Source organism: Morus notabilis, unplaced genomic scaffold (genome assembly GCF_000414095.1).
Source record: "Morus notabilis unplaced genomic scaffold, ASM41409v2 Scaffold552, whole genome shotgun sequence".
Taxonomy (NCBI): domain Eukaryota; kingdom Viridiplantae; phylum Streptophyta; class Magnoliopsida; order Rosales; family Moraceae; genus Morus; species Morus notabilis.
This window is the reverse complement of record NW_010384344.1, coordinates 709196-734809: the sequence shown is the minus strand read 5'-3', so window position 1 is coordinate 734809 and position 25614 is coordinate 709196. Positions and strand designations below refer to the sequence as shown.

The following is a 25614-nucleotide window of genomic DNA, read 5'->3' as shown; positions in this document are numbered from 1 at the left end:
GGGAAAGAGAAAAAAGATAACTTTTCCAGAATATTTTAAATAAGATAACTGGATTTTGCATGAACAATTATACTTGGAGAACAAAATGTTCGAATGAGAAGCGAACCTCAAATTGTTCAAAACTTTGATACATTCCTTCATGAAGTTTAGCCCTCATGGTCCCAAAATCCATTGGCTCTCTAATGATTTCATAGTAGTCTTCAACCTTATAAAAGAGAAGAAACTCCACGAATGAGTAATTAATGAGATAAGGCTCATAAAGCGTCCAGATATAATACCAAGAAACCAGCGGCAAAAGTACACACCTCCTCTGGATCTACCGGTTCCGCAAATATTTCATGGCTATCTCTCCTGAAATTTAAAAGATTTATACAACAAAATAAGCAAGATGTTTTCTAATTGGGAATAGAACTAAAAGCTCCTTTGCCTTATGAATCGAAGAGTGTTTTTTACGCATAATTCCAAGTTCAAACGACGTAAGAGCTTCAGTCATGACCCTGAAGATGCTAAATAAAAATTATAAGCAAAAAATGCCCACCTCTGTAATATATCAAGGATGAGCTCAAGTATGCGTTTTTCCGGAAGCCATGGCTTGGATTGCGGGGCGGACCATAAGTCTACCACAAGCAACAACTATGTTAAACAAACATTTCAAATAAAATACTATGAACTATGAATTAACAGACCAAGATTAGATTCTTGTTCTTAGATAGGTAAAAAGTGACGCTGAAATAATTAAACAACAATCTGACTTTCACCTCCTGTAGAACAAACAGTGTAATTTCAGTAAAGAAAAAACAAGGCCAACCAAAGAGGGTACCTTGTTTTTCATGCTTTGTGCTGTCTTTTTCCTGCACAATCCGTTGATCTGACAATAAACAAATAACAACTTATGACCACACGCGGAAAAATCGCGAAAGGCTTGAAACAGACAAACCCCAGGCGAAAATGCTAAGTCTAACCACTATTAGCTTGATGATCTTCATGTCTGGATCTTCCACTACCCTGCATTCCATTTTAAAGTGGTCATGAAACTAAACTCATATAACAGAATGTTGGGATTGCATACTAAATATGATCCATAAAAATTCTTAACAAGGAGCAAAGAAACCATACAAAATTGCTTTACCTTGCAAGCCATGTGTGACTTGTGAAACAAATGGAAAACTAACAATTCAAAATAACCAAATTTTTCGTACCCTACGCAATTTTTAACCGTCAAATTTTCATCAAGTATTTTTCATACCCTACATAGAATTGACCTAAAAACGATTAATGTAGTAAACATTACCAATAAAACCTTTTAAAAGGGAGAAAAAAGGCACTTAAAAATCAGCCCATAGAAAGTCATGCAGAAGTAAACAACATGACTACATAACAGTATAACGCACTAAACTAAACAAAGATAAAAAAACCAAGTTACATTTGCGCACATAAAACAAAACCCATTAATGCACACACACACACACACACATACATATATATACCATGATAATTTCAAACATAAAAAAAAAAAAAAAGAAAAAAAATTGGACCTTCTTAAGTGGAGGTGAAGCAGAGGCTACTTCTTGAAGAGGCCTGATTTTTCTCTTTTTTCTGGACCTTGTGCGAGAGGCTGGTCCCTCAGCATTTTGATTACCAAATTCACACTCCATTTTCAGTGAGAAAATAGTAGTGCTAAACCACGTGAGAGGCACGCGCCTAGGCGGGTGGGCCTTCCATGCATCCAAAGGCACCACGGATTACTCTTCTTCCTTCTTCTTCTTCTTCTTCTTTGACTTTTCTAATTTTTTTTTTTTTGTTTATTCAAAGTGTGTAAAATGCATAAAAACAAACAATCACAAAAACCCACATTCCATTTTATTGAGGAGAAGAAAGAAAGAAAGCCCAATTTACTTTAGTGCCCACATTCTCTTCAACACCAAAAAACCCACCTGGCCATTGATGCAGATTGGAAGAAACAATGTGCTAGTTTCTCTCTTAGCTTTTCAAAAAGAAGAAGGAAAAAAAAAAAAAAAAAGCAGGTCAGAACGCAGAAAGCTTGAAAAATATTTGGTGCGGATGAAATGTGGGGTTTGGTTTGAGGAAGTGAAGTGATTTTTTAAGCTTCTATTTTGAAAAGGAAAAAGTGATTTTTTTATTTATTTTAAGGACTGAATATTGCAAGAAATGCAGAGAACCCAAAGACAATTATTATTATTACATGGTGTCTATTCGTGCTATAATTTAAATCATAGCTCGTGGTTTATTATAATATTTTTTTATAAAAAAATACACATAAATTAATAATGATTCTAAATTTATGAGCTAAACGTCCACAATGAGATTAAAAATCCTAAAAGAAGAAAAGGGAATTAAATCCTATAATTTGTTGCTCTGATTTGGTTGCTAATGTTTATATGACATGATTTTAGCTAGCTAATAATGCTTATTAAGTATAATATAAACAAGAGATGGGAAAAGAAAGAAAAAAAGGATAACAATAATAATGATATTTTAATGGGTGGGATTTGGGAGAGCTTGGAATGCAATGAATTATGGAATTGGAGGGACCATATTAAGAAAAAGGATTTTGTATTAAGAAAGGAGGTTACAAGTTTTGACAATAATGTTTTTATCTGTTTACTGTTTCAGAGACTCCAAAAAAAAGTGAATAGTGAAAAGAGTGAGGAACAACGGAAAATGGAAGGAAAAAGCGTCTTTGCACTTTCCAAGTAGCAACCAATTATCTGTCCTGCTCTTTCCTTTTCCACTCTTACTTTTATTTTCTTGGCTGGCCTGGCCCTGCTCAGAAATTGCTGGACCAATTTAGGCCCAATGAATCAATGACAAGTTTTGGAATACACTTTGGGAAGAGAAAATTTGGGAATCTACCCTCTTTTATGTTCCGTGGTGTTCTAGTAGAATTATATTGGTCAAGCTCATAAGAAATGTCTTTGAGTCCGGCAGTCAAATCAGTCCAGTTTTCATATTAGCGTGTAACACTCGACTATAACATTTCAAAAATACAATTCAATATATATAATATTGAGTATTACACCTAAATAATAAATTGATTGTTACACACATATAAATAATATTACACGGGAATAAAAAAGTTACATTTATCAGATTATATAATTGTCAGATGTAAGATGAGAAAAAGTGAGGATAAAAATCTTAACATGTTTTAAAAAAGGTAAATCTTTAGGTGTGTTTAGAATTAGTTCTAAAATGATTCTGTTTTTTTATATGAAACTGAAAATGAAAATGTTTTTAATCTAGACAAGAATCGTTTCTAAAAATACGTTTTGTAGTTTTATTAAGAGATTGTTTTTAGTATAAAAAAAACTGAAAGTCTATTTAGTTATACAATTTTTATTTTTAATTTAAGAGCACTTCATTAATTCATTTAAACCCACACCTACTTGTCAAAAAAATACATCCACCCAAAACTGAAAATGAAAAATGACTTAAATTTATTTTTTCATTTTTTTTTTCTCTAAACAGGTTTTCCTTTTTAATCTCTGCCTTTTATTTCGGAAAACGTGAAAAATGAAAACGAAATTGATATTATTTCTCTCTTATGAAGGTGCATTCTTTTTAGACTTCCCATTTGAGATTTGGTAGGAAATGAACCGCTTTAAAAATTTTAATGTAGTAAAGAGCCTATTTGCAATAATTTGTAGTAAATGGCTATTTAATCGTAAAAGACTGATTTTGAAAGCACGGTCCTTAATGATTTTTCTTTATTGCTCTGTCCTCTTTCTTTCTCATAGATCTAGGGTTTACTTTTTTTTTTTTTTTTCCCTGTCGTTATATCTCTTTCTCCCCCCTATCTCGTCTGCCCTTTCTAAAGGAAGTTAAGACTTCCATCCAATAACCTCGTAGTTAGATGTTGTCGTGAGCGATCTCACCACGAGTGCAAAACGTTGTGCCTTTTTTGTTATGTTGGTCGTGGCGGCAGCTCGAAAGAGTTAGGGTTAGGGTTATTCTAATTTGGGACTTTAGGCTTTTCTTAATTTGGGGGTTTTGAGAAAATTAGTGATTAGAGTTTTTAATTTGAATTTTTTTTTTATCTTGGAATAAATAATGTATTTATTGAGAAATGATTAATAATGCTAATATAATTGGTAAATATTTGCTAAGTAATATATACACCAGGTAAAAAAAATTGTAAATATTAGATAACAATAGTAAATAATGTAATTTCTAAATGAATAAATCGGCAAATATTAGGTAAACATACTAAGTAAATAAATTGGTAAATATCATACTTACTTGGCAAGATATTTTCAAATTTTAGAATTGTGGTAAATTATGAATTTATCAAATTCGTCGAATCTGATAGCACCATCATTTCTTTTATTTACACCCCAGAATTGGCTATTCCCTCGTTCATTCATTTTTTTCCCAATTTTACCGAAGAGAGAATATTAAAAGAATAATATGCAAGGACTATCTAAAAGTTCCTTGGCACCCTTCAAGGCATGGGCTCAGTTTGGTATTGATTCTAGGAGGGAAAAGGCGCTTATAGCTGAAGCTAAAGCTGATAAAACCGTTTGGTAAAAAGCACAAAAATAGATTTTTGAACAATTTGTTAACAATCTGAAGCTAAAAGCAGAATCAGCCTAAGGCTGATTCTGCTTCCAACTTATGCTGGAATCTGATAAGCCATATTAATGAAAGTTTCTTATGCCCAATTTTACCCCCAATGAAATTAAAAAATGACCATCTTGCCAATCACATTTATCAACTCATCTCTCTCTTCTCTCCATTCTCTCTCTTCTCTGTGCTCTCTCTCCGCCGCTCACTTTCTCTTCTCTGGCTCCGTGCTCGGTGCTCCATTCGCCGCTCTCTCTCTCAAGAACTTCTCCCTCTTTTCAAGCGCTTTTCCCTTCCTCAACCTTTCCAGGTAACTTTCTTTCTCTTCTCTCTTTCATTTTTGTTTTTCAGTTGGAATTAAAATTCTTTTGTTGTTGTTTTTGTGTTTGGTTCCCAAGAATCCGTGGGAAAATGATGGTAAACATCGTGGAGAAGCAAAATAATGAAGGTTTTAGTTAGCCTCTGGACTTTTTGCTGTTTTAGGCAAATTCTGATTTCCTTCGGATCCAACTGAATTTGCAAAAATAGGTTAAGACAAAAGGGTAAAGTTATATTTCTCTAATTAGTTTGTGAAATACATATGCTTTATTGCTCTTGCAACATGACGTAGTGCTCTTATAGTTTGAATAGGGTTGTAGGGACAAAAAGGCTAAGACAATCTGGTGGGCTCTGACTTTAGCTATTATTTGGGGTCCTCTGGCTTGAGAGAAATTATAGAGTTTTCGAGGAGAAAGAGGTGCCTTTTGAAGATTGATTCGAGAAAGTAAAATACCTAGCACCTTTGTGGTCTTCAACAAATTCTTACTTTAAAAATTTTCTGCTTTTGCTTATCTTGTTAAGTTAGGATGACATCTTGAATAAGATGGGGCACAAAATCTATTTTCTAGTTTTCTGGTTTTTTTGTCCTTGTTTTGCATTCTGGGTTTAGTTTTTCATTTGTTGTTTTTTGTTTTCTTCTCTTTGTTTCCTTATCAACGGATTTCTCATCCATCCTGAAACTTCTGTATTTTTTACTTGATCAATGAAGTTTCATGTTTCTTATAAAAAAAAAGAGATTGTACATACTCGTGATGTACGGTATAAGATTAAAAATATGGTAATGGTCTCTCGTTATATGCATTTTTCATTGATGCTAATGGTTTTAATTTTTTTTTTTTTTTTTTTTTTTTTTTTTTTTTTTGTAGAAGATGATTTTTAATACAACTGTTTCCTATGTTTCACAGGACATGAGCTTACCGCGTCAAATAGTCCCATCTCTAATCTTCAAATCCTTGAAATCTCCTTGGCAACTATGTTGTTTCAATCTTCGTTCAGAGCCATCTCACTTGATTCATACAGTAACAAAACCAACAGCTCCAAATAATGTTGTCAAAGCCATATGCAATGCGTTCAGAAGCGGATGGACTTGGGACACCCTCTCTAGGGAATTCCATAACATCGAGTTCAATGAACAACTCGTCGAGAAAATACTCTTGGAATTAGAGCAACCTATTGATGCAAAATGGGCTCTAGGCTTCTTCCACTGGGCAGCACAGAGTAAATTTCCAACATTGCCTTCGGTCTTACTGCTTAGCCATTCACATCTTGGTCCGAGCTCGGCTGAACTTGAACGCTAGAGCTTTGATCGAAACGGTTTTGAAGAAAAATGCAGGGGATTCTTCCAAGTTCTTGGTGGTTGATTCACTACTAAGTTGTTACAAGATTACTGATTCAAACCCATTTGTGTTTGATCTGCTTGTGCAGTCTTATTCTAGGTTGAGAATGTTTGACTCTGGTTTTGATGTTTGTTGCTATTTGGAAGAACATGGGTTTTCATTAAATCTGGTGAGTTTCAACACTTTTATACACGTTGTTGAGAAATCTAATGGGAACAATATGGTTTGGAGGATTTATGAGCATATGATTTGGAGGAGAATTTACCCAAGTCAATCGACAATTAGAACATTGATTAGCTCTTTGTGTAAAGAAGGGAAGTTGCAAAAATATGTTGAAATGTTGGATAGGATTCATGGGAGAAGATGCTCTCTTTCTGTGATATGAACACCAGTTTGGTTTTCAAGATTTTTGAGGAAGGTATTGTGTTTTCACTTTTGAAGAGCATCAATTGGAGGACAATGTAGAAGAAGATGAAACTTCACTATCACAAGAAATGATTGAAATACGAGATCAAATTGCGACAAGTTTAATGAACACGACTTAATTCTTTTAATGACTGTCAGTTTTTGAACATGGAATGTACTTTTTTGTTCAATAAATTAATTACTCACTAATGCTCTTTTTAGTTGTAATTATATTGTGAATGAAGAAATGAAAAAAAAAAAAGAATTAATTATCATAAATTTATTATTAAAAAATTCAAAATCACATTATGTTTTTTTTTTTAAGTTAAATAAATATTTCTAAATACCAAAACAATTATATATATTTAAGTTTCATACAATGTCTATTTTTCTTTTAATGACTGTCAGTTTTTGAACATGGAATGTACTTTTTTGTTCAATAAATTAATTACTCACTAATGCTCTTTTTAGTTGTAATTATATTGTGAATGAAGAAATGAAAAAAAAAAAAGAATTAATTATCATAAATTTATTATTAAAAAATTCAAAATCACATTATGTTTTTTTTTTTTAAGTTAAATAAATATTTCTAAATACCAAAACAATTATATATATTTAAGTTTCATACAATGTCTATTTTAGGCCCCGTTCACTTCGCTAATTCGAGTTTAGAATTTGAGTTTTTCTACAGTAAAAAGCTCTCACAAACAATCACATCTAACTTTTTTGCTACAGTAAAAAGCTCTCACATAAAGTCACATCTCAACTCGAATTCTAAACTCGAATCAGTGAAGTGAACGGGCATTTTAAATACCCACATCAATTCAACATCAAAATTTACCAAACGCTATTACACTGATTTTAGAACCAGCACATCTATTATAATTACAGTTTACCAAACACTCAGCTATTTTTTCTTTCAACACAGCTAAAAGTAATTTTTCTAAAATCTACAGCACTACCAAACTAAGCCATAGTAAACTTAAAGTAAACATTGATGCAAAGTTAAAGACTGTAGCAATTTCATTGGTGTTAGAGTGGTGATTAGAGATGTATATGGGATCGTTCTAGGTGTTGTTGGAAATATATTAAAATGTAAATTCTTGCCTCATGTGGCCGAATCTCTAGTTGTTCGTGAAGGATGTTGTTCACTCAGAGTTATTACTACCACGATTGTATTGTTAAGATCGATGTAAATGTGTTATAAGCAATTCATCATTCGACTCATCGAGTTCTAAAAGTTAATGTCATTGATAACACTCGTGAAGTTTCTCTGCAAGTTTAAAATGACAAATGTTTTTTACATATCCCGATTTTGATGGCTCATGTCTATGGCAATTAAACTTTTAATTTAAAGTTTTACATATGCCTAAGTCGTTGGAATGACAAGGTCAACTATCTAGTGGATTCCCACCACTCCTTCTAGAATTCAAGGACTAAGATATCATGATCTTTAATTTAGGGATTCAAGTTACAAAACAATAGAAGTCGAGGGACATTTATTTATGCATACTATCTTGTGGGGTGATTTTATAATTTCCCAAACAGTAAAAAATAAGGAGCTGAAGGGATGGAATCTAATAAAACTTAATAATGAAGAATACAAAATGATCATTCTATTGCAAAGGCATCCTATTGGTAATATACAATATTGACTATTAGATAGGATAAAAATCACATCAAAATAAAAATATATACAGATAACAACTTTTTATATAAATGTAACAGTTAGGTGGTTATTTTGCCAAATGCTATGTAAAAATCTCTCAAATGAAACAAAAACTTTAGTAATAAAATAGGAAAAAAAACTCTCTTAAAAATAGAGATTTTTTGGTAAACATTTGAAAAAATAAGAATGTGTTTGGTTTAAGAATTCATATAATAATTAAAATTACAATTTATGATTCATTATAATATATTTTTTTAAAAAAATACATATAAATTAAAAATAATTTTAAATAATAATTTTAAATTTATCAACCAAACATATTTTCTAAACTACCATGTGATTTCACCCTACCACCAGGAGATAAACCCTCGAGAAAGGGAAAAGAAAAAAAAAAAAAAAAAAAAAGAGTGAGAACTTTAATTAAGCACGCGCTATAAGGAGCGTGGAGTCAAGTCGGGATTGATTCCGTTTCGGAGCTTGAAGATAGTTTTGGGTTTGGTAACTCCGCATTTTTTTCTCAAAAATTTTATTTTGTAGAGAGAGAGAAAGAGAGTGAGAGAGAGAGGGTAATAACTGGAAAGAAAGAAAGAAACAAATTACAATCAAAAATCAAAATCCCAGATCTTTTCTTCGCGTTTCTGATGTTGGAATTGAGTCTCCGAGTTCCAACTTCCGAGTTTTTTCCGAGTCGTGGTTAGTGTGCAGACGATAACGAAGACCAAAGAAGACTTTTTGAAATTAAAAAAAAATTCAATAATGATGCCTACAAATACAATCTTTCGCCTCTTAGAAGCTCCTACTACCAAATGATCGCATCGGATTCGCCTTTTCCAGCTCTTATCTGGTAAAATACTCGTAGCCCATCATTTTGTTTTTCCTTTTTTCTTCTTTCTAAGCTTTGCTTGCTGTGTTTCCTTTCTGGGTTTTTTTTCCCAATAATTAGTTTTAGTTTTAGTTTTTGGAATAGTTAGTTTTTGTTTTGTTTATGGAAATGAAAAGAAATATTGAGCAAATGGGAATGAAATGGCATTAGATGTGTTGATAACGTTGTGTTAACAATGAAGATTTCTTTGGTGTTAGATATTAGTTTTTCTCATTTGTTGGGAAAAAATTGTGCGCCGGGGGGGGAGGGGTTGTTGAATATGATTAAGAATGATTAACATATCGGGTGTTGTTTGGTAATTTAACACAAGATTGGAATGTGCCGCTACTAATGGAGCGCAAATAGTATCTTTAATATTTTTTTCTAAAGGAGATTTACTAGTTGAGATTTCGCAGTGATCGTATGAAGTAATGTACTTAATTCATGATATTGTCTTCTGTTTTTGATTGATTATTCCCGCTATTTGGATGCCTTTGCATTCGCTTATGCTTTTAAATGGCAGAAGAAGAGAAGTAAGAGCTGTAGCCTTTTGGTTAGTGTTGGAGCTATATTTTTGAAAGAGCTTAATAAGACAAGAATGATATTCGTATTTTGTGATAACAATAATAATGTTATAATGAAGGTAGGCTTTCTTGAAACTCCGTTATAAGTTTCAAAGTCTTCTTGAAAAAGCTTTTTGTATGCTCTTATTGGAAAGTCATCCGAACACTCTAGCCAAAAGCAGCTTCCAGAAAGCAATGCCGATCAGGTTTTAAAGCATCATTTAATAAAGCTCCATCTATATCATCTGTGCATAACTGCATATCATAACCTCAGCTCCTTTACGTAGTACGTTCATTAGATGCGGTTGGGATAACAAGTAAACTATTGAGGGTTGAATGATGACCTTTTGTTTTGTGGACATTGTTTGTTTCTCTTATGCATTCATCTCTCTGCTAATTGTTCTCTTGGGGGTGTCATTGTTTTTATTGTTTACAAAAAAAGATGCTGACAATTGAAGTTCCATACCTCCATCTCTGTTGAAGTCCTCTACATCCTTATTGCGAACCCAACAACATGCTTAAATTGGTTCCTTACAAATAAGTATAAGGGAAATAATATAACTGATGTTTTTGATACAGTTTTACTGGAAGAGATAATCTGATAAAGGTTATTTCCATTTCAATTTCTTGAAGTTGAACATAAAGGCAGTTGTTTATTGGTATAAATTTGCCAGTTTCTTTGATAAATGAGAAGTCTCTGAAATGAAAATAACCATTAACACAGAGGATTTCAATCTGATTCCTTTAGTTGATGTGTTTTGTTTTGTTTTGCTTTGTTTTTTTTTTTTCAGTACTTGTAAACCTTATTTACTTTCGTTGCTCAATGTTTCATCTTGTCCCTGTCCAGTCAAAAATCATATTGGAGGCTCATGTTCCCCGACTAAAGCTCAGGTTTTTGCTTGGCTGTTAGGGCTCTTAAGTTTAATACCTTCAGTTGTGTTGCAAAGAAGAAGACCTTTCATGTGTTTAAATCCTTCTTGACTTGTAATGTGAATACACAATATAGAAAGCTAAGCATATTTTGGAAAGTTCCAATAAGTTGTGCAGAATTGTTTGTGGTGCGGTATTTGATTAGTGACATTGATATTTGCTTAATTGTGGGGTTATCCAAAACAAAAGGAAAAGAAAAGAACTAACCATTAACACTAAATGCACTGTCATGTAATTTTCAACTGTTCAATGCACTTCATCTCTTAGTTTATTTAGTTGTTTCCTCTTCTGGCTAATCTTGTAATAGTTTTCACGTGAACTAAATGTTGCATGGAGTTTTCTGGCTCTTCAACCTATCTTGTTTTCTCTCTTCATGTCTTTTCATTCTCATCTTTATTGGTCGCACTTTCATCATTTCTTACCCCTTTTCTTCTCAGGTTTTCATGGATTTGAACTTGCGAAGAATGTCTCGGGAGTTGCCTCGGTACACCGCCCAAAGTAGTGTTGGTGGTAGTTTGGAAGTTGACCAATCCATCCATGCAGTTTGCTCTTTATGCCAAAAGATCCTTTCACCTGATAATGAGACAACTGGTGATCTTGAAAATATTAGCATCTGTGGCGACTGCAAACTTTTGTTCCTTGAAGATCTTGATACCCCATTACGCGAGTCTCGTCGGAGGCCGCCTAGAACCAGGTACAGCAGTAGTGAGTCCACAGAGAATACTTTTTCACAACAATTCTCACATATGATTAATCTGGTGAGGCAAAATCAATCGAATGTCTCTGGACCTGAGGATCCATCAACAGAAGCTGATCCTGCTAGTAGGTTATTCCGGCGCACAAGTACTCGTACTACCCCAAGAGGGTCTAGAAGATGGCGAAGGGTGCCCTCGGACACCGAGAGTGATGGTTTTGATAATGTGGATTCTCTATATGGTGAAAGTGAATCAAATGTCAGTTTTGGTCGGCGCAGGTTGTTCCACGGTGAGAGTGATGCCGTTTCTTTTAGTACTTATGGAGGAGACTCCGATGCTTCTGTAGACTTGCATGGTTTCCTGGATTCCGAGATGTTTAATCAACCAAATGAAGGTAGTGATTATGAAACTGACACGGATATTGATCCAATGCATGCTGGGCTCAACCATTGGAACTTAGATGACCAAGGAGGAGAAGCAGAAGAAGGGGAAGAGGAAGATGGTGAGTGGGAAGAAGGTGATGCTGAGGAAGACGTGATTCAATCTACAGACGCCATAGCTCGTGTGCAAGACTTTCTATTTCGAAGTCAAGGCGGACAAAGGCCTCATTCGCCTGATTTTTTGCCTCGTAGAGCATTCTTTGGTGACTTTGAGGAACCAACTTGGGTGCCTGCTCTTGGGGACCCTTCAGATTATCTTGATGCACGAGGTTTGGAAGACTTCCTTCAGCATCTTGCCGAGGATGACAACTCAAGATGTGGAGCTCCTCCTGCAGCTGTGTCCTTTGTGAATAGTTTACCCCGCATGGTCATTAGTGAGGAACATGAGAAGCATGATGACTTAGCGTGTGCAATTTGCAAGGATGCATTAACCATTGGCACTGAAGTGAATCATCTCCCCTGTGACCACCTTTATCACCCTTTTTGTATCTTGCCATGGTTGAGCTCTCGGAATTCATGCCCCCTTTGTAGATATGAGCTGCCAACTGATGATAAAGACTATGAAGAGGGGAAATGTAACATCAGGGGTAGAGTGGAGATCCGTGGCATCCGTCAAAATGTGACTGAGGACAGTTCCGTTACCTTCTCTGATAGAGAAGATGAAGAGGAGCGTGAATTTAGTGAAGGTAGACTAGACCAGAGAGAGCTGCTAGGTGAAGAGCCAGCAGTTAATAGCTCCGGCAGAGAAAGCGGTAGAGGAAGATGGTTTTTTCTCGCTGCTGCTCCAATTGTCAGTCTTGTGGGCATTGTTCTTGTCTTGTGGATGGGAAATGTGGGAAGGGGACCCTCGAGGCGCACTATCCTGCCTGAACAGAACCGCCAACGACATATCCATATCTCTGGCTCTTCATCTAACTGGAGTGAGAATAGAGGCCGGAGATGGTGGTCGTTGTTCTAAGCAGTTTCTCGAGTAACATGGTAAATACTTTAATTGTTGGTGATGGTTTTCTAGCCTGTCGTTTCAGCCTGAGACACTTACTCTCATTGCTATTTAACTTGGCTACAGATCTTGACATATTGTTGTGTTGTTTGCTCTACTGTTTTTGCACCTTAAAAGTGCGCTAAAATGAGTTGAAGCTTTTAATGGAAAATATTTTCTGAGCTTTCAAAACTATGTCGTGATTTAAATGAGTCTCGAACTCTGGCATTTGATTTTTACTAATGCATCCGTCAATCCCCCACGGTTATTTCTCGAACTTAACATGGAAAAATGATGGTTACTCGGATTATGAGTAGTTTGTTGAGTATGAGTTCTACATGAGCCGTGTTACAGTCAAAATGCAACCTTAAAAACAAAGCGACAGAGTTGCTTGTTCCTTGTAATTAGTTTTAACACTGAATTTCTGATATGGGTGTTTTGTCCCAAGGCAATTTTTAAAAATACCCCTTGAATGGAGCCCCTTTTTATTTTTACCCTTGACAGTAGTTTATACATTTATACCTTTTAGAGTAGAACTAGTTAAGGGGTAGAGTTTTTTAAAAGGGGTACTTTAGTAAGTCAGGTAAAAGGTATAATTTATAATTTTATCTTATCCCAAACATTAGTAGTTGCACAATCGAAAACAAAAGCATGTCAAAGGTTATCGTTTATTAACTTTGTATGCTCTTTTTTCCGCTTGCTTTAAATCCAATATTTCCTATGAAAGATACCAGAGTTTTGGCTTCTCATCAAAATAGATGTAAGAATAACGGGTGATTTCGTGGTTGCAGGCTTTACTTAGTGATATATTGGCTTCTCATCAAAATAGATGTAAGAATAACGGGTGATTTCGTGGTTGCAGGCTTTACTTAGTGATATATTGGCTTCTCATCAAAATAGATGTAAGAATAACGGGTGATTTCGTGGTTGCAGGCTTTACTTAGTGATATATTGGCTTCTCATCATATATATATATATATATATATTAGAAAAACTTAGTGATAATTTTTTATGCGCATCTTTACTTATTTATTTTGAGGAAAAGATTCTTGTTTATTGAATAAGCAAATCGTTCAGTACAAAAGTGGGAGACAAATCTAGGAATAGCAAAACAGCCATCTATCTCAGCATTAGCGTGGAAAGCCGAACAAGCAAACGAATGAGCAACCGAATTGCCCACCCTCGGAACATTACCAGCATTTATAGTTATTTACATTAGAAAGAAGACTCAGGATTGTCTTCGAGTGACTGGCTGGAACCACTTGTAACGCATCCAACTCAACTAGTTGGACTTGGATCGCATTTGAACGCGCAAACAGCAGGCCTAACTAAAAGCAAATTTACATTGGCACTGCTAAATTTTAACCGATATTAGAAACATCAAGACCTTTAATTGTTTTAATGGGAGAGTTGTGCAAGAGAACTATATAGTCAAATATTCCTTTCACTAATTTCATCGGCTCCCACGGTTATCAAGAATATTTTTTTTTTTTTTTTTTTTTTTTTTTTTTTTTTTTTTCCTTTAATGCCATTATTTCTTAGTTGTTGGGCCATTAATTATTGAATGGAATAAGCTAGACAATTCAAATGAATTTATTTTTTTTAAACGTTTAAACATGGACTTAATTAATAAATGACAAATGACAATCATAAATAATGGGATATAGAGAACTCAATCAGAAATAATGGGAACAAAAAAAAAAAAAAATTCTCTATTTTCTCATGGCCCTCTGTAGACATGGCTGCCACATTTTCCCCTCCTGTCGCGCTTTCCCCCACCTCCGGTCGACGACTTCATCGGCAAGAATCAGGAAAACTAGGCTTTCCACTGGAAAAAAATGAATTTCTGTTTTCAATTTCTCCAGTTAGTTAAATTTTACTTTGACATTAGCCTAGTAGCAAAAGGAGGTCAAGGTTTGGCAGATCCTTTTAATTTATAAGAGAATGTTGAGGAAGAGAGTAATCCATCCGGCCATCGAGAATATGGCGAAAATGTGAACCCAGAACAACACTGCAGCTGACTCCCTTCCACAACCTCTTAAATTAGCCACAGCACCTATCATAATAAAACAGTAATCAATTGCAAAGTAAATCCAACATAAAGTATGTTCCTATGGAATGAAAACACGAACTGAAATCCCTGATTTAGGACTGTCCAATAACTTGCTATATGAAGAAGCTTTTGAAGAAAAAATCAGATGCCGTGTGGCGGGTTCAATTTAGTTTTCCAACAAATACTAATCTTCTAGGATTGTAATACAATGCATAAATTTCTTGTTTCCACCTGAAATTTCACCTTATTCACCAATTTAAAAGGTTTTGTATTGGGATAAGAGATACCTAGTAGCAGCATTTATCATCCAAGTTATGATGAGGCAGCTTGTATTCTTTTGAGGATTTTATAATGGCAATTATATAAGATGAGTACGGGCTCTTACCAGACAGGACAGATGTTGGCATTGAATGTTGGAGGAGTAAGACAAATCGGAACATCTTATCTCCAGCGGGAAGGAAGCCAAGCTTATCTGCCAACATTACGATGCCAATTCCTGCAGGAGGCACAAAAACTAACCGTGCAATGACAATAGCAACGGTTGTTCGTGCACCAAGTTTTGAACTTCCTGGTCCTGCAAGCAAGACACGGAAAAATCATGAGGGATACATCTAAAGTTGTCATACTAATAGGGGAGAAAAAATATCAACACAGATAAGAAATTCCTGCAAGCAAAGCATATACGGCAGCACAATGTTTATCAACAAAACGGTGTGGTCACAGTAGCTAAGAGAACCTCTAAGCATGTATAGTGAAATGCGTAGATATTAAACAAAGCGCTTGTTTAGAAGTCGGCTTACCCTCTACAAGGTTGCCACCTAATGCCAGAAGAATGCACGGAATCATTGCCTCCCTGATAACAACCAACAGTTATTAGATTGTATTACACATTTCCAAAAGATGCTACTAATGCTCCAACAATTTAAGCAATTACTTAAAATTTTTCATATATACGTTATAAGATTGTCCCCATGAAGCCAATAATACTTGCTTGGTAAGATTAGAATCAACACTTGCAAAGAAATCCAAAATCAACTGAGTAAGTGCTTGCTTAAGAATGTAATAATCATATAAGCACTTCTCAAACCAGGCATGTAATAAGCGCCCAGATCTTAATAAACTATTAAGTGCATAAATGAACAACAAAATGAACAACTATACCCTCCTTCCCTCATGGTTCATCCATTGTATTTTGGGACATACTCTGGACGAGGGGTAAGATTTTTGTTTTTCATTTGATGTTTAATTGTGAACTTCAAGGTATTATATACATTTCCTCTAGACTAGCAGGGATACTTGAACAGAAAAAATCAGGGCTCAAATATTAAGTGAACATAAGTGAAAAAAACATAAAAATACTACAGTCCAATAAAGCATACCCGAGAATTATACAGCTATCAGTGAAGAAAAATAATGGAGCACCATCTGTAAAGATTAAGTTCTTCAAAAATGGCACTGCCCCAAGAATCATGGCTAGAATCTGACATAAACAAAAGCATACTAATTAGACACAGTGTAGAAATAGATACTTGTAAGTAAAAAACCCGAAACAGTAGCTAAATCAATTAGAAAAAGAGTCGAACCCACTTACAGAAGCTATAATGGGAGGTTGAAGGATTTGTTTGAGTTTCAACTTATCATATAAGAAATTAAGGAAATCTATGATCTGCAAGAATCACAATGATTAATTAAAACCATACTTTATAAAAAAGTAAACCAATAAATAATATCCAAACTGCGACTTTCAGTAAATTTTCTTAATCTTTCATGGTGCTTTAGAGAAACTAAGCAAAACCATGGTGACACAATGGTCCTAAACACAGAAAGCACAAATGTTAGCTATTTAGATTATTAAACAAAGTTACATCTCAAGGCCGCAAAAATAGAAGGCTGCAGTTGCAGTGTAATGTAACTAGGTGACTGTCAATACAAAGTTCGCTATTCAAAGAGATCAATTAACATTGCAAAAGAATGCGAGGCAGTAATTTCTAGAGAACATGAATTAGACTCTTCAATTGGCATCTGATACTGTTCAAAGCCAAATAATAAATGAATGAAGGATTCGATATCATCACCAAATTCTGACCTTGTTTTTTTCAGATGCATATGAATTAGTCTGTACAGCCTCCTCATGTGTAAGCAGTGGAACTTCCTCAGGGGGACTACCATCAGTTGACTGGGATTTTATAGGAAGATATCCATCGTCCAAGTCAAAGGATCCTTCAGGAGGCGGTTCCAACATTTGAAATACATATGTATATAGGATGATTGCACCAACCTAAAAAGCATAGCAAGATTGGTGACATGTAAGACTAATATATTATATCCTGGTGAAGTAAATTTAAAAGGAGGTTATTGCAAAAACAGTGATAGTTGGAGCACAACATAATTCTCAATTGGGATAACTGTCAATGAGTTCTAGTTATTTCGGTTCGAAATGTTATAAACTCACTCACCCACTGTCCAAATGAAATATATGCAGTTCCGTCTATGCTACATGTGTCACCAAAAGGGTTGTTTTTGTCTCTACATAAAGCTGCAATTAAAACAAGCGGTACATTTCCGATGTTCCCTGCATTGAATATAATAAGATAATCCGAAATGAGCGTACACATGAGGAGCGCAAAGCCAAAGTAGCTAGGGTGCAGTTCTTTAAGAAATTTACTAGGGGTGGCAATTCGTGTCACGTATCGTGTTCGTGTCGTGTTTAGATCGTTTCTTTTTAAATTTGCAGTCAAACCGAACACGGCCCGTGACATGAAATTTTTTAAAAACCGTAACACGAACACGACACAACCACTTAACAGGTTGACACGACACAACACGAAAATAACCCGTGACACGAAATTAACCCGTGAACCTAAAATTGACATGAAAATTATATACTTTTATTTAGTTTTTTAATTATTAGAAATAACTTAAAATTCATAACACACTAAAATATAATAACATCCATTGAAATTAAGCAAATAATAATAGAAAATTTTGAGTATAACTATTATGATATCACAAGTTCATAATAAAATCAAAAATATGTAATGAAAAATATATGCATTTTTTAGTTTTTTACGAGTTTCGTGTCATGTTCGGGTTAGGCGGGTCCAACTCGAAATTGACTCGTATTTTTCGTGTCAATTTCAGGTCGACTTGATTCTGACCCAAACATCTTTTTTCTCAACCCTAACCCGCGAAATTCGTGTCGTTTTCGAGTCGTACTGTCATGTCGTGACTTATATTGCCGGCCCTAAAATTTACTGATAGAACTTCAAGCAATGGTGGATCATTCAGCTTTGTACAATCTAACTGAAGAGATGAAAACTTTAAAACAAAAAGTGAAACTTGTACCATGATGGTAAGCATCTTACCAATTCCAATTTGCACAATTGTAAACTTAAAGAAGGGGTATGGTGGCCGAACAAGGCTGGCTACAATGAAACCTATTATTGAACCTGATATGGAACCCAGAACAACATTCGCGGGTATAAACCACCTGCAGAAAGTAAATGCTAATAAGTATGCATCACTATTATTTATTTATTTATTTATTTTTGTGATATCCAAGAATCCCCCAAACTCACTTTGTGAGCCCGAGTTAGAAACATTCACATATTCTATTTTATAGACTACAGCAATAAAAATAAGAAGTTAGTTCTTACCACTCCTTCATTTTCTCAAGAGTGATGGCTTGTCCAAGTTGAGAAAATATCAAACAGGGAAGCAGAAGTGAAAACACCAACTGCAAGACGGTTCGAAAATCAATTACTATTCAAAGAATCAAAATCCAACCACTTCACAACCGCGAAAAATTCGTGGCACTGTCTTATGGCTCGGAGAATTTTATGGTAGTGTCAAAAAAATACCCTACCAGCGGGTCATAGTTTTAAACTGTTAGATCATGTCAGAACTACAATGAAATCTGACAATTCAGAATCTGGTATAAATTCTCCTTACCTTATGGCTGCTGCATTCTGTTTATAAAACTACAGGCTTCATAATTCATTAAGACTGCTTAAAGTTTCTGTCAAACTAACATAATGCCCGTCTATATTCTCTAAATTCCAACTCTGTTCAAGAACTAGAAGCATCATATAAGAAAAGGGATACTTACCCCATTTAACAGCTTCCTCCCATTGGCAGGCAAAATGTTGACATACTTGGATGCCATAAGAAATCCCAAGAAGCATACTGTGAGGACTTTAGCAATTGGTGAAACCGCAATCTTGATTGAATCGGCCAACGATTCCCCGCCCACTTGAGTGGACGCCATCGCAGATAGAATCCTTTCCACAGTCATCTTCCCCCAAATTCCTCACAAATTCAAACCCACCAAAACAATGCGGCTTCTAAAACGACGCTGTTCTGTACACTACTATTTCAATGCTTCCCTATTCCAATAGAAAAAAAAAGAAGAAAAAAAAATCACAATTCAATTGAAAGCAAACAATTACAATTACAGCAAAAAGATCAAAATTTTTTTCCCAAAAATCAGCAGATTAATAAAAAGACCATTATAATCATAATCTGTCAAATCAAAACATGATGCAAATCCTACGTTCATTGCAGAGAAAGATAAGCAAACCTCAGAGCCTAATTGCGACCTATTTCAACAAATCTTAAAGCTTATTCAAAGAAAACAATACGCAAAAAGTACGCGAAATCTTATAAATGAGATCAAGAGCATAAAAAATTTAAATAATATAAAATAAACAATTAAAAAACTGGGTTCTGGGAACAGAATTGTACCCGAAATTCAGAAAAAAGAAGTAAATCAATGAACAAACAGAGGAACAAATCTATGAACGAACAGAGAAGAACAAAAAAAAAGAGTAAATAAATAAATAAAAACGTACAGAATGAAATATTATTATTTTTATTACTTAGGAAAAGGAGAAACGAGTAATGATTCGTGTCGCTTTACCACTCGACAGTAAGAGAGAGAGCTGAAAAAGAAAAAAAACACAGAAAGTCGAACCCAGAAGTCGGAATTCCGAAAACTCTGGAACCCAAAAACAGAATTAAGAAAAGAAGAAGAAAATAAAATCCGAGACTAATTTGAGTCTTCGGTGACTGGAAGATAGCTGAGTTTGTTGTTTATGAATTAATTTGCTTGTTCTCTTCTTACCTCTTCTTCTTCCGTTAACTTCCAGTTTGTTCCCAGTTCCACAAATATATTTTTCTTTTGCTCCAATTTTTTATACTTTTTTTCTTTTTTGCACCTGAGAATGAGATTCGCTTGAAACCGTTCAGTTGTTTCTAGGCATGCATATATTATTTAGACATTAACCCTCTGTTTTGGTTATAATAACGGGTTTGCCACGGACCGGAATGTGGAAAGCCGGTACCAACGAAATTTCCCTCGTGATTTCCTACTTGTATCTGGACCGTTTTTAAGATATGTCTTTTCCACTTTGAGAAAATTCAAAGAGCATCCCGCAGTTTTGTTTAAACACAACTGTTATTTTTGAGATTTTTAAAATTTAAAAGTATTTAATGTGTTTTGGTTTAATTTTTTTTTTTAAAATGGCTAAATTATGTTTAGATATTTGAAATACTGTTTAAATTTATGTTGAGCTGTACTAATTTTTAAATACCCCTCTTAATTTTTTTTTGAAGTAAACGTCTGAGAAATTTTACAACACCAATTTAAATAAGTTTTTTTTTTGTTTCTTTTTTTTATTTTAATAAGAAAGTGAAATCTTTTTTGTAAAAAGATGTAATTTTTTTTTTTGAAATTCTATTTGGCAAAACATGATGAATTTATTTATCAATTTGAGGTGAAAATATAATTTTAGTGCATAATAAACCAACTTGTTAAAATTGCCTTAATACTATTACGTGACAAAAAATATAAATCTTTTTTTTAAGAATTCACTTTCTTAATAAAATGGAAAAAAAATTGTTTAAATTGGTGCTGTAACTTTCTTAAGGGAGACACTTCAAAAAAAAAAAAATTTAAGAGTGGTGTTTGGAAGCTAGTACAGATCAAATTTGAATAGTATATAAGATATTCAAGAATAATTTGGCTATTTTCAAAAAATTAAACCATAAAAGTTAAAAGAATTGATACTTTTTGTCTATTTTCAAAAACACCGAGAATGGTTTTTGAATTTTAAGAAACTCATGGGTAAAAGTTGTATTTAGGCAAAAATTGAAGGGATACTTTTTAGATTTTTCTCCCTTTTACATTTAAAAGAGTTTATTATTTATTGAATAAATAGAGATTTATTTATACAACTATTTAAAAATTTATTTTAAAAGATAATATGTGTAAAGATAATAATTGATAAAAAAATTAAATAGGAATACATTTAAAAAAATTATTTTAACCAACCAAAAATAAATTAAGAACACATGCGAAAAATTACTCTTATAAAAGTAGAGTAAAGAATAATATATTTTTGAAAAATAAAAACAAAATTAAAATGTAAAAAAATTGAAAAAAATAAAGATAAAAAGTTAAAAAAGAAATAAAGTAAGTGAAGGGGTTGTATCGTGAGAGTTCTATAGAAAAGAACTTTGGTTCTTTTATGTATTGTTAGATTAATTACTGTTTTTTTTTCTTTAAAGATATATGCATGTATTTTTCCTTTTCTTTTTTCTTTTCCGAACTTCCTTAACTTATTTTCTTTTTTTTTTTTTGTTTCATGAGTAATGCCATATAACACTGATGATTAATATAATCAAACATTTTAAACCAAAACCTCCATCAAAAAAATTATGCATCACACTTTATTATGGTATGAAATAAACTCACATAATTTTCTAAAACTTCTAATCAATTGAGAAAAATGATGACCGTGGTCGTACACATAGTCTAACAATAATTTTAGACGGGCATTACAAATAACAATTTCTTTTCCTTTTTTTTAGTATAGGGTAATTTATGTCGGGACTTAAGTTTTCAACACTTTTATATATAATTGTAGTAGTTTTATGTTGCAGAGTAATAATTGTTTTTTAAATTTGTGGTTGGGAGATTTGAACTCTGCACCTTTTAATGCAGTCATGTATAAAATTATCACTAAATTATATATAATGACTTAGCACTGTAAATTTTTAAGGTTAAAACTCATAGATCACGTTGTTAAAATCTTTATCTAACTGTTAAAATAATAATTCTTAACTTCTCATTGATGGTTGAAAAAAAAAGACATCCTTCAAGTTCCATTCAATTTAAACTTAGGATTAATTTTACAAATGATTTTTAAAGTTTATCTTCAATTCTACTTTGATCTCTGACATTTAAAATATCTCATAGTTAGTATATGAGGTTTTATTTATTTTAGTTTTGGTCATTCTATTATTTAGATGTTAAATTTTTGACGAAATATGTAAAAATTAGAGATCAAAATTGAAATCATTTAAGTTTAGGGACTAAAATAATTCAAAAAAATGATTTTATCATTTTAAATGTATATAGTTTTGGTCCATAATTTTAAATAGTCTCTAAATTTTAGAGGTATATAGTTTTGGTCTATAATTTATACTAATTTTATCAAACATTTAATATTTAATTAGTAAAAAGACTGAAATTAAAATAGAATAAAATTTCATAAATTAAATACGAGACAATTTAAAATCATAGACTAAAATAAAATTAAGGATAAACCTTCTAAGACCGTTAGTTTGATTAACCCGTAAACTTTTTATTCTTTTTATTTTTTATTTGTTGCTTTTACTATCACTGTCTTGGGGACCAATCATCTTGTGGGCTCACCTTTTTTTTCTTTTTTAGTAGTAAGAGGCTCACCGGTTACTCGTAGTCAATTTCGTCTTTTTCTCTTTTAAGATTTTAAAATCTTTAGTTTACTTATTGCTTGCTAATTAAGAAAATGGGCAGGTGATGTCATAGCAATGGCACGTTAATATCACAAAAATAATTTTGCATTTGCAAATTGAATGCTGTCTAATGGTAGGTATAACTTCTTATGTGTTCTAATTTTCTCGCTCTTTGTAATATATAAAAAAAAATTTCTCTGATAAGATTAAACAAATAAATTATCAATAGTTTTTTTTATTTTTCAACTATTAAATCTGTATCAAAATCTATTTATTTTACATATTTTTTAATTTAAAATGATTTTAATAGAATCTAACAGTAAAAAATTAACACTCTATTAGACAAAGTCCATATAAAAAGTACAAGTGATTTTTTCTCAATCCATTTCATAAGAAGATTTTTTATCAATCTTGTGGATTAATAAAATTAGAGATTTATTTAAGCTATACACGTTATTTTAAAACATTTGAATATCTCTTAAAAGAATTACTGCATCGTTTCTGTTTAGAGTTTGCATGAACTTTTATTACACTGATTTAAATTTTCAATTATAAGTTTCTACAGTTAAAATCTCTCAGAAAATGTCACATCTAACTTTTTCTGCTACAGTTAAAAACTCTTAGAAAATGTTACATCTCAACTCGAATTGAAAATTTGAATCCCTGAACCGAACGAGACATTAGTTACTTCAAGTATATATATAATTAATAAATTATTTCCCAGCGTTTTTACTTTATTTCTATAACCGGAAAAAATATTCTTCTCCACACTCCAAGAGAATAATTTCTAATTAAGGTAGTTTTTAATTTAAAAACAGAAATACAAAGGATGTGTTTATAACTCGTTTTAAAATGATTTTGTTTTTTATATGAAAATGAAAATGAAAACGTTTTCAATCTCAAACGAAAATTATTTTTGAAAATGCTTTTAGTAGTTTTATCAATGGATTGTTTTCAATATAAAAAAATCCATTAATGTCTCTTTTTTTGCTTGAGAGATGAGAAAACATAAATAAAAAATAAAAAATGACTAAAAGTCGTTTTTCATTTCTCTCATATTTTATACTAAATTAATAACTCCAAACACAACTAAAGCTTGATTGAGTCAAATCATATGAACAATAAAGATAATACAAACCCTAACAAAGCGTGGAAAAATAATCTGCTGGTTCTATACTTTGAATTGTCTATTAATTTTTCTCAATTTCATTTAATTATAATATTTATATTTTAAATTAATTTCTAAAATAATCAACTGATTAAAACTGTGACGTCAAACCAAAATTCTCCTATAAAAAATGAACTTCAGGTCGGTTGGAAAAGGCTTTTGATAGATAGAGCTCTGTCGACCATTTTCTTCTTCTTCTCTTTCTCTTGGCTTCATTTTGTTGCTTTAAATAAATAAATAAGAAAAATTGATGGTTCCCGTGGTCGGTGGGCCATGCTAGCTATAATATATTCATCATTCTTTTGTCTTTACTGTGGATTTGACCATTTGATTTGATTTTATTTTTTTGAATGATGTTTGACAATTTAATTGGTTAATTACTATCAACAATTTAACCTGCTTACCTAACGTCATTTGAGCTCAATAATTGTTCAAAGTTATATTTGAACCACATGAGAATCATGTTACGTGTATGTACTTGTTTTCGAATTTAAATGAGTACATATATATAATATGCTATATATAGATATATATATATATATACACGTAAGTATTTAAAAACGAAACGTACGAGTACAATTGGATTTACGCCCCAGTTTGGTTTGTTGGTTCAATTTTTATTGATTTAAACTTTTTTGTTTAAATAAAAAAATTTAAACTGTGCGATTTAAATTATAATTTGAATTGACGTTTGGATGTGCAATTAAAATTTTAATCTGAACATGAAATAAAATTTAAATTTGTGTTTGGAAGGTGTGAGAAGCAGAGATAGTGCACATATTTTTACTGTTTAAAAATGATTTGAACGGAGAGCTAAACTCTAATGACCCGTTCATTTCACCGATTCAAGTTTAAAATTTGAGTTTTGTTACAGTAAAAAGCTCTAAGAAAGAGTCACATCTAACTTTTTTACTACAATAAAAAGCTCTCACATAAAGTCACATCTCAACTCGAATTAAAAAATCGAATAAAACTCGAATCAGTGAACTAAACGGGCTCTAAGTTGGACAGTTTGACTTAATTCAAATAGAAAATATAATTCAAATATATAAATTTCAACTGTGCTCACTGTTTCAAATACTAGTCTGATACATATTATATAAAAAATATAGATTTAGAGTACCTTTTTAGATTTTGTTGTTTTAAACCATGTCTAACTAATTTTATTACGTTACTAGATTTAATGAATTAGAACATTAAAGCATCAAAAAGAAAAATGGTTTCTTTTCATTGAAGGCCTTAATAAAGGAAAATGGGAGTCGAGATTTTTTTCCACTCACATTCCTATTACCTACCATTACAACAAAAAGAGTTATTAGCGATGACATTTTTCGTTGCTAAAATTACAGTATTAGCGACGATATGTCGTCGCTTAAAAGAAAACAAAATTTTTGAACGACTTGTCGTCGCATTCAATATTTGCGACGACATATCGTTGTACAAAATTTATATAATTACGATGACATGTTGATGCTAAAATGGAACGGCATATTAGCGACGACATGTCGTCGCTAATACCCATTGGCCCCAAAACCAATCTGGCGCCAACAATTTTGGCGCCAGTTTGTACATTTTTTGCGAGGACATGTCGTGGTAAATATTGATGGTTACACTTGGCAGTGACGTGTACAAAAAGAGGCGGGAAATTTAGCGGTTTCCCGCGAATGGGTTCCAGATATTTCTTTTTTTTTTACGACGACAATGCAAAACGTTGTCACAAAAAATGGTTCCAAAAAATTCTTTTCAGAACGTCTTTTTGCGACAACACGTGTCGTCACAAAAAAGGTTCCATAAAATTCTATCAAGGACAACTATTATTTGCGACGACATCT

At 32.8% G+C, this 25614-nt stretch overlaps 3 protein-coding genes across 5 annotated transcripts in view; 1 reads left to right on the top strand and 2 right to left on the bottom strand.

Moving 5' to 3' along the window:
• Positions 1 to 1773, bottom strand: part of LOC21405583 (bromodomain-containing protein 4) — a 4772-nt gene extending 2999 nt beyond the window's left edge. The window contains exons 1-6 of the mRNA XM_024176530.1: positions 1536 to 1773; positions 963 to 1005; positions 821 to 868; positions 539 to 617; positions 306 to 351; positions 107 to 205 (exon numbers count right to left, since the gene is read on the bottom strand). Of these exons, the coding sequence (XP_024032298.1) occupies positions 107 to 205; positions 306 to 351; positions 539 to 617; positions 821 to 868; positions 963 to 1005; positions 1536 to 1655 (435 nt within the window). The 5' untranslated portion in view covers positions 1656 to 1773. The remainder of the gene's footprint in view (positions 1 to 106; positions 206 to 305; positions 352 to 538; positions 618 to 820; positions 869 to 962; positions 1006 to 1535) is intronic.
• Positions 1774 to 8844: 7071 nt separating this feature from the next.
• On the top strand, positions 8845 to 13309 carry LOC21405581. Its single transcript, XM_010114747.2, has 2 exons — positions 8845 to 9157; positions 11106 to 13309. The coding sequence occupies exon 2, from the start codon at positions 11112 to 11114 to the stop codon at positions 12759 to 12761; it is 1650 nt and encodes a 549-aa protein (XP_010113049.1). The 5' UTR covers positions 8845 to 9157; positions 11106 to 11111; the 3' UTR covers positions 12762 to 13309.
• A 1048-nt stretch (positions 13310 to 14357) lies between these two features.
• On the bottom strand, positions 14358 to 20053 carry LOC21405580 (protein PIN-LIKES 6). Of its 3 annotated transcripts, none has more exons than XM_010114746.2 (11): positions 19958 to 20053; positions 18944 to 19220; positions 18492 to 18571; positions 18201 to 18325; positions 17292 to 17407; positions 16922 to 17113; positions 16427 to 16501; positions 16215 to 16315; positions 15636 to 15688; positions 15221 to 15409; positions 14358 to 14838 (listed from the first exon to the last, which is right to left on the bottom strand). In XM_010114746.2, the coding sequence occupies exons 2-11, from the start codon at positions 19127 to 19129 to the stop codon at positions 14717 to 14719; spliced, it is 1239 nt and encodes a 412-aa protein (XP_010113048.1). In that variant the 5' UTR covers positions 19130 to 19220; positions 19958 to 20053; the 3' UTR covers positions 14358 to 14716. The 3 variants fall into 3 exon arrangements, with proteins under 3 accessions (XP_010113048.1, XP_024032300.1, XP_024032301.1); XM_024176532.1 differs by lacking the exon at positions 19958 to 20053 and adding an exon at positions 19713 to 19947; XM_024176533.1 differs by lacking the exon at positions 19958 to 20053 and adding an exon at positions 19754 to 19788.
• Between the last annotated feature and the right edge of the window lie 5561 nt (positions 20054 to 25614).

Coding starts and splice junctions, on each gene's coding strand:
- LOC21405581 (XM_010114747.2), top strand. CDS start 11,112: ATGGATTTGAACTTGCGAAGAATGTCTCGGGAGTTGCCTCGGTACACC.
- LOC21405580 (XM_010114746.2), bottom strand. CDS start 19,129: ATGACTGTGGAAAGGATTCTATCTGCGATGGCGTCCACTCAAGTGGGC. Junction 18,326..18,491: donor CTTGAGAAAATGAAGGAGTG/GTAAGAACTAAC, acceptor TACTTTCTGCAG/GTGGTTTATACCCGCGAATG. Junction 16,502..16,921: donor ATGCATCTGAAAAAAACAAG/GTCAGAATTTGG, acceptor TGATTCTTGCAG/ATCATAGATTTCCTTAATTT.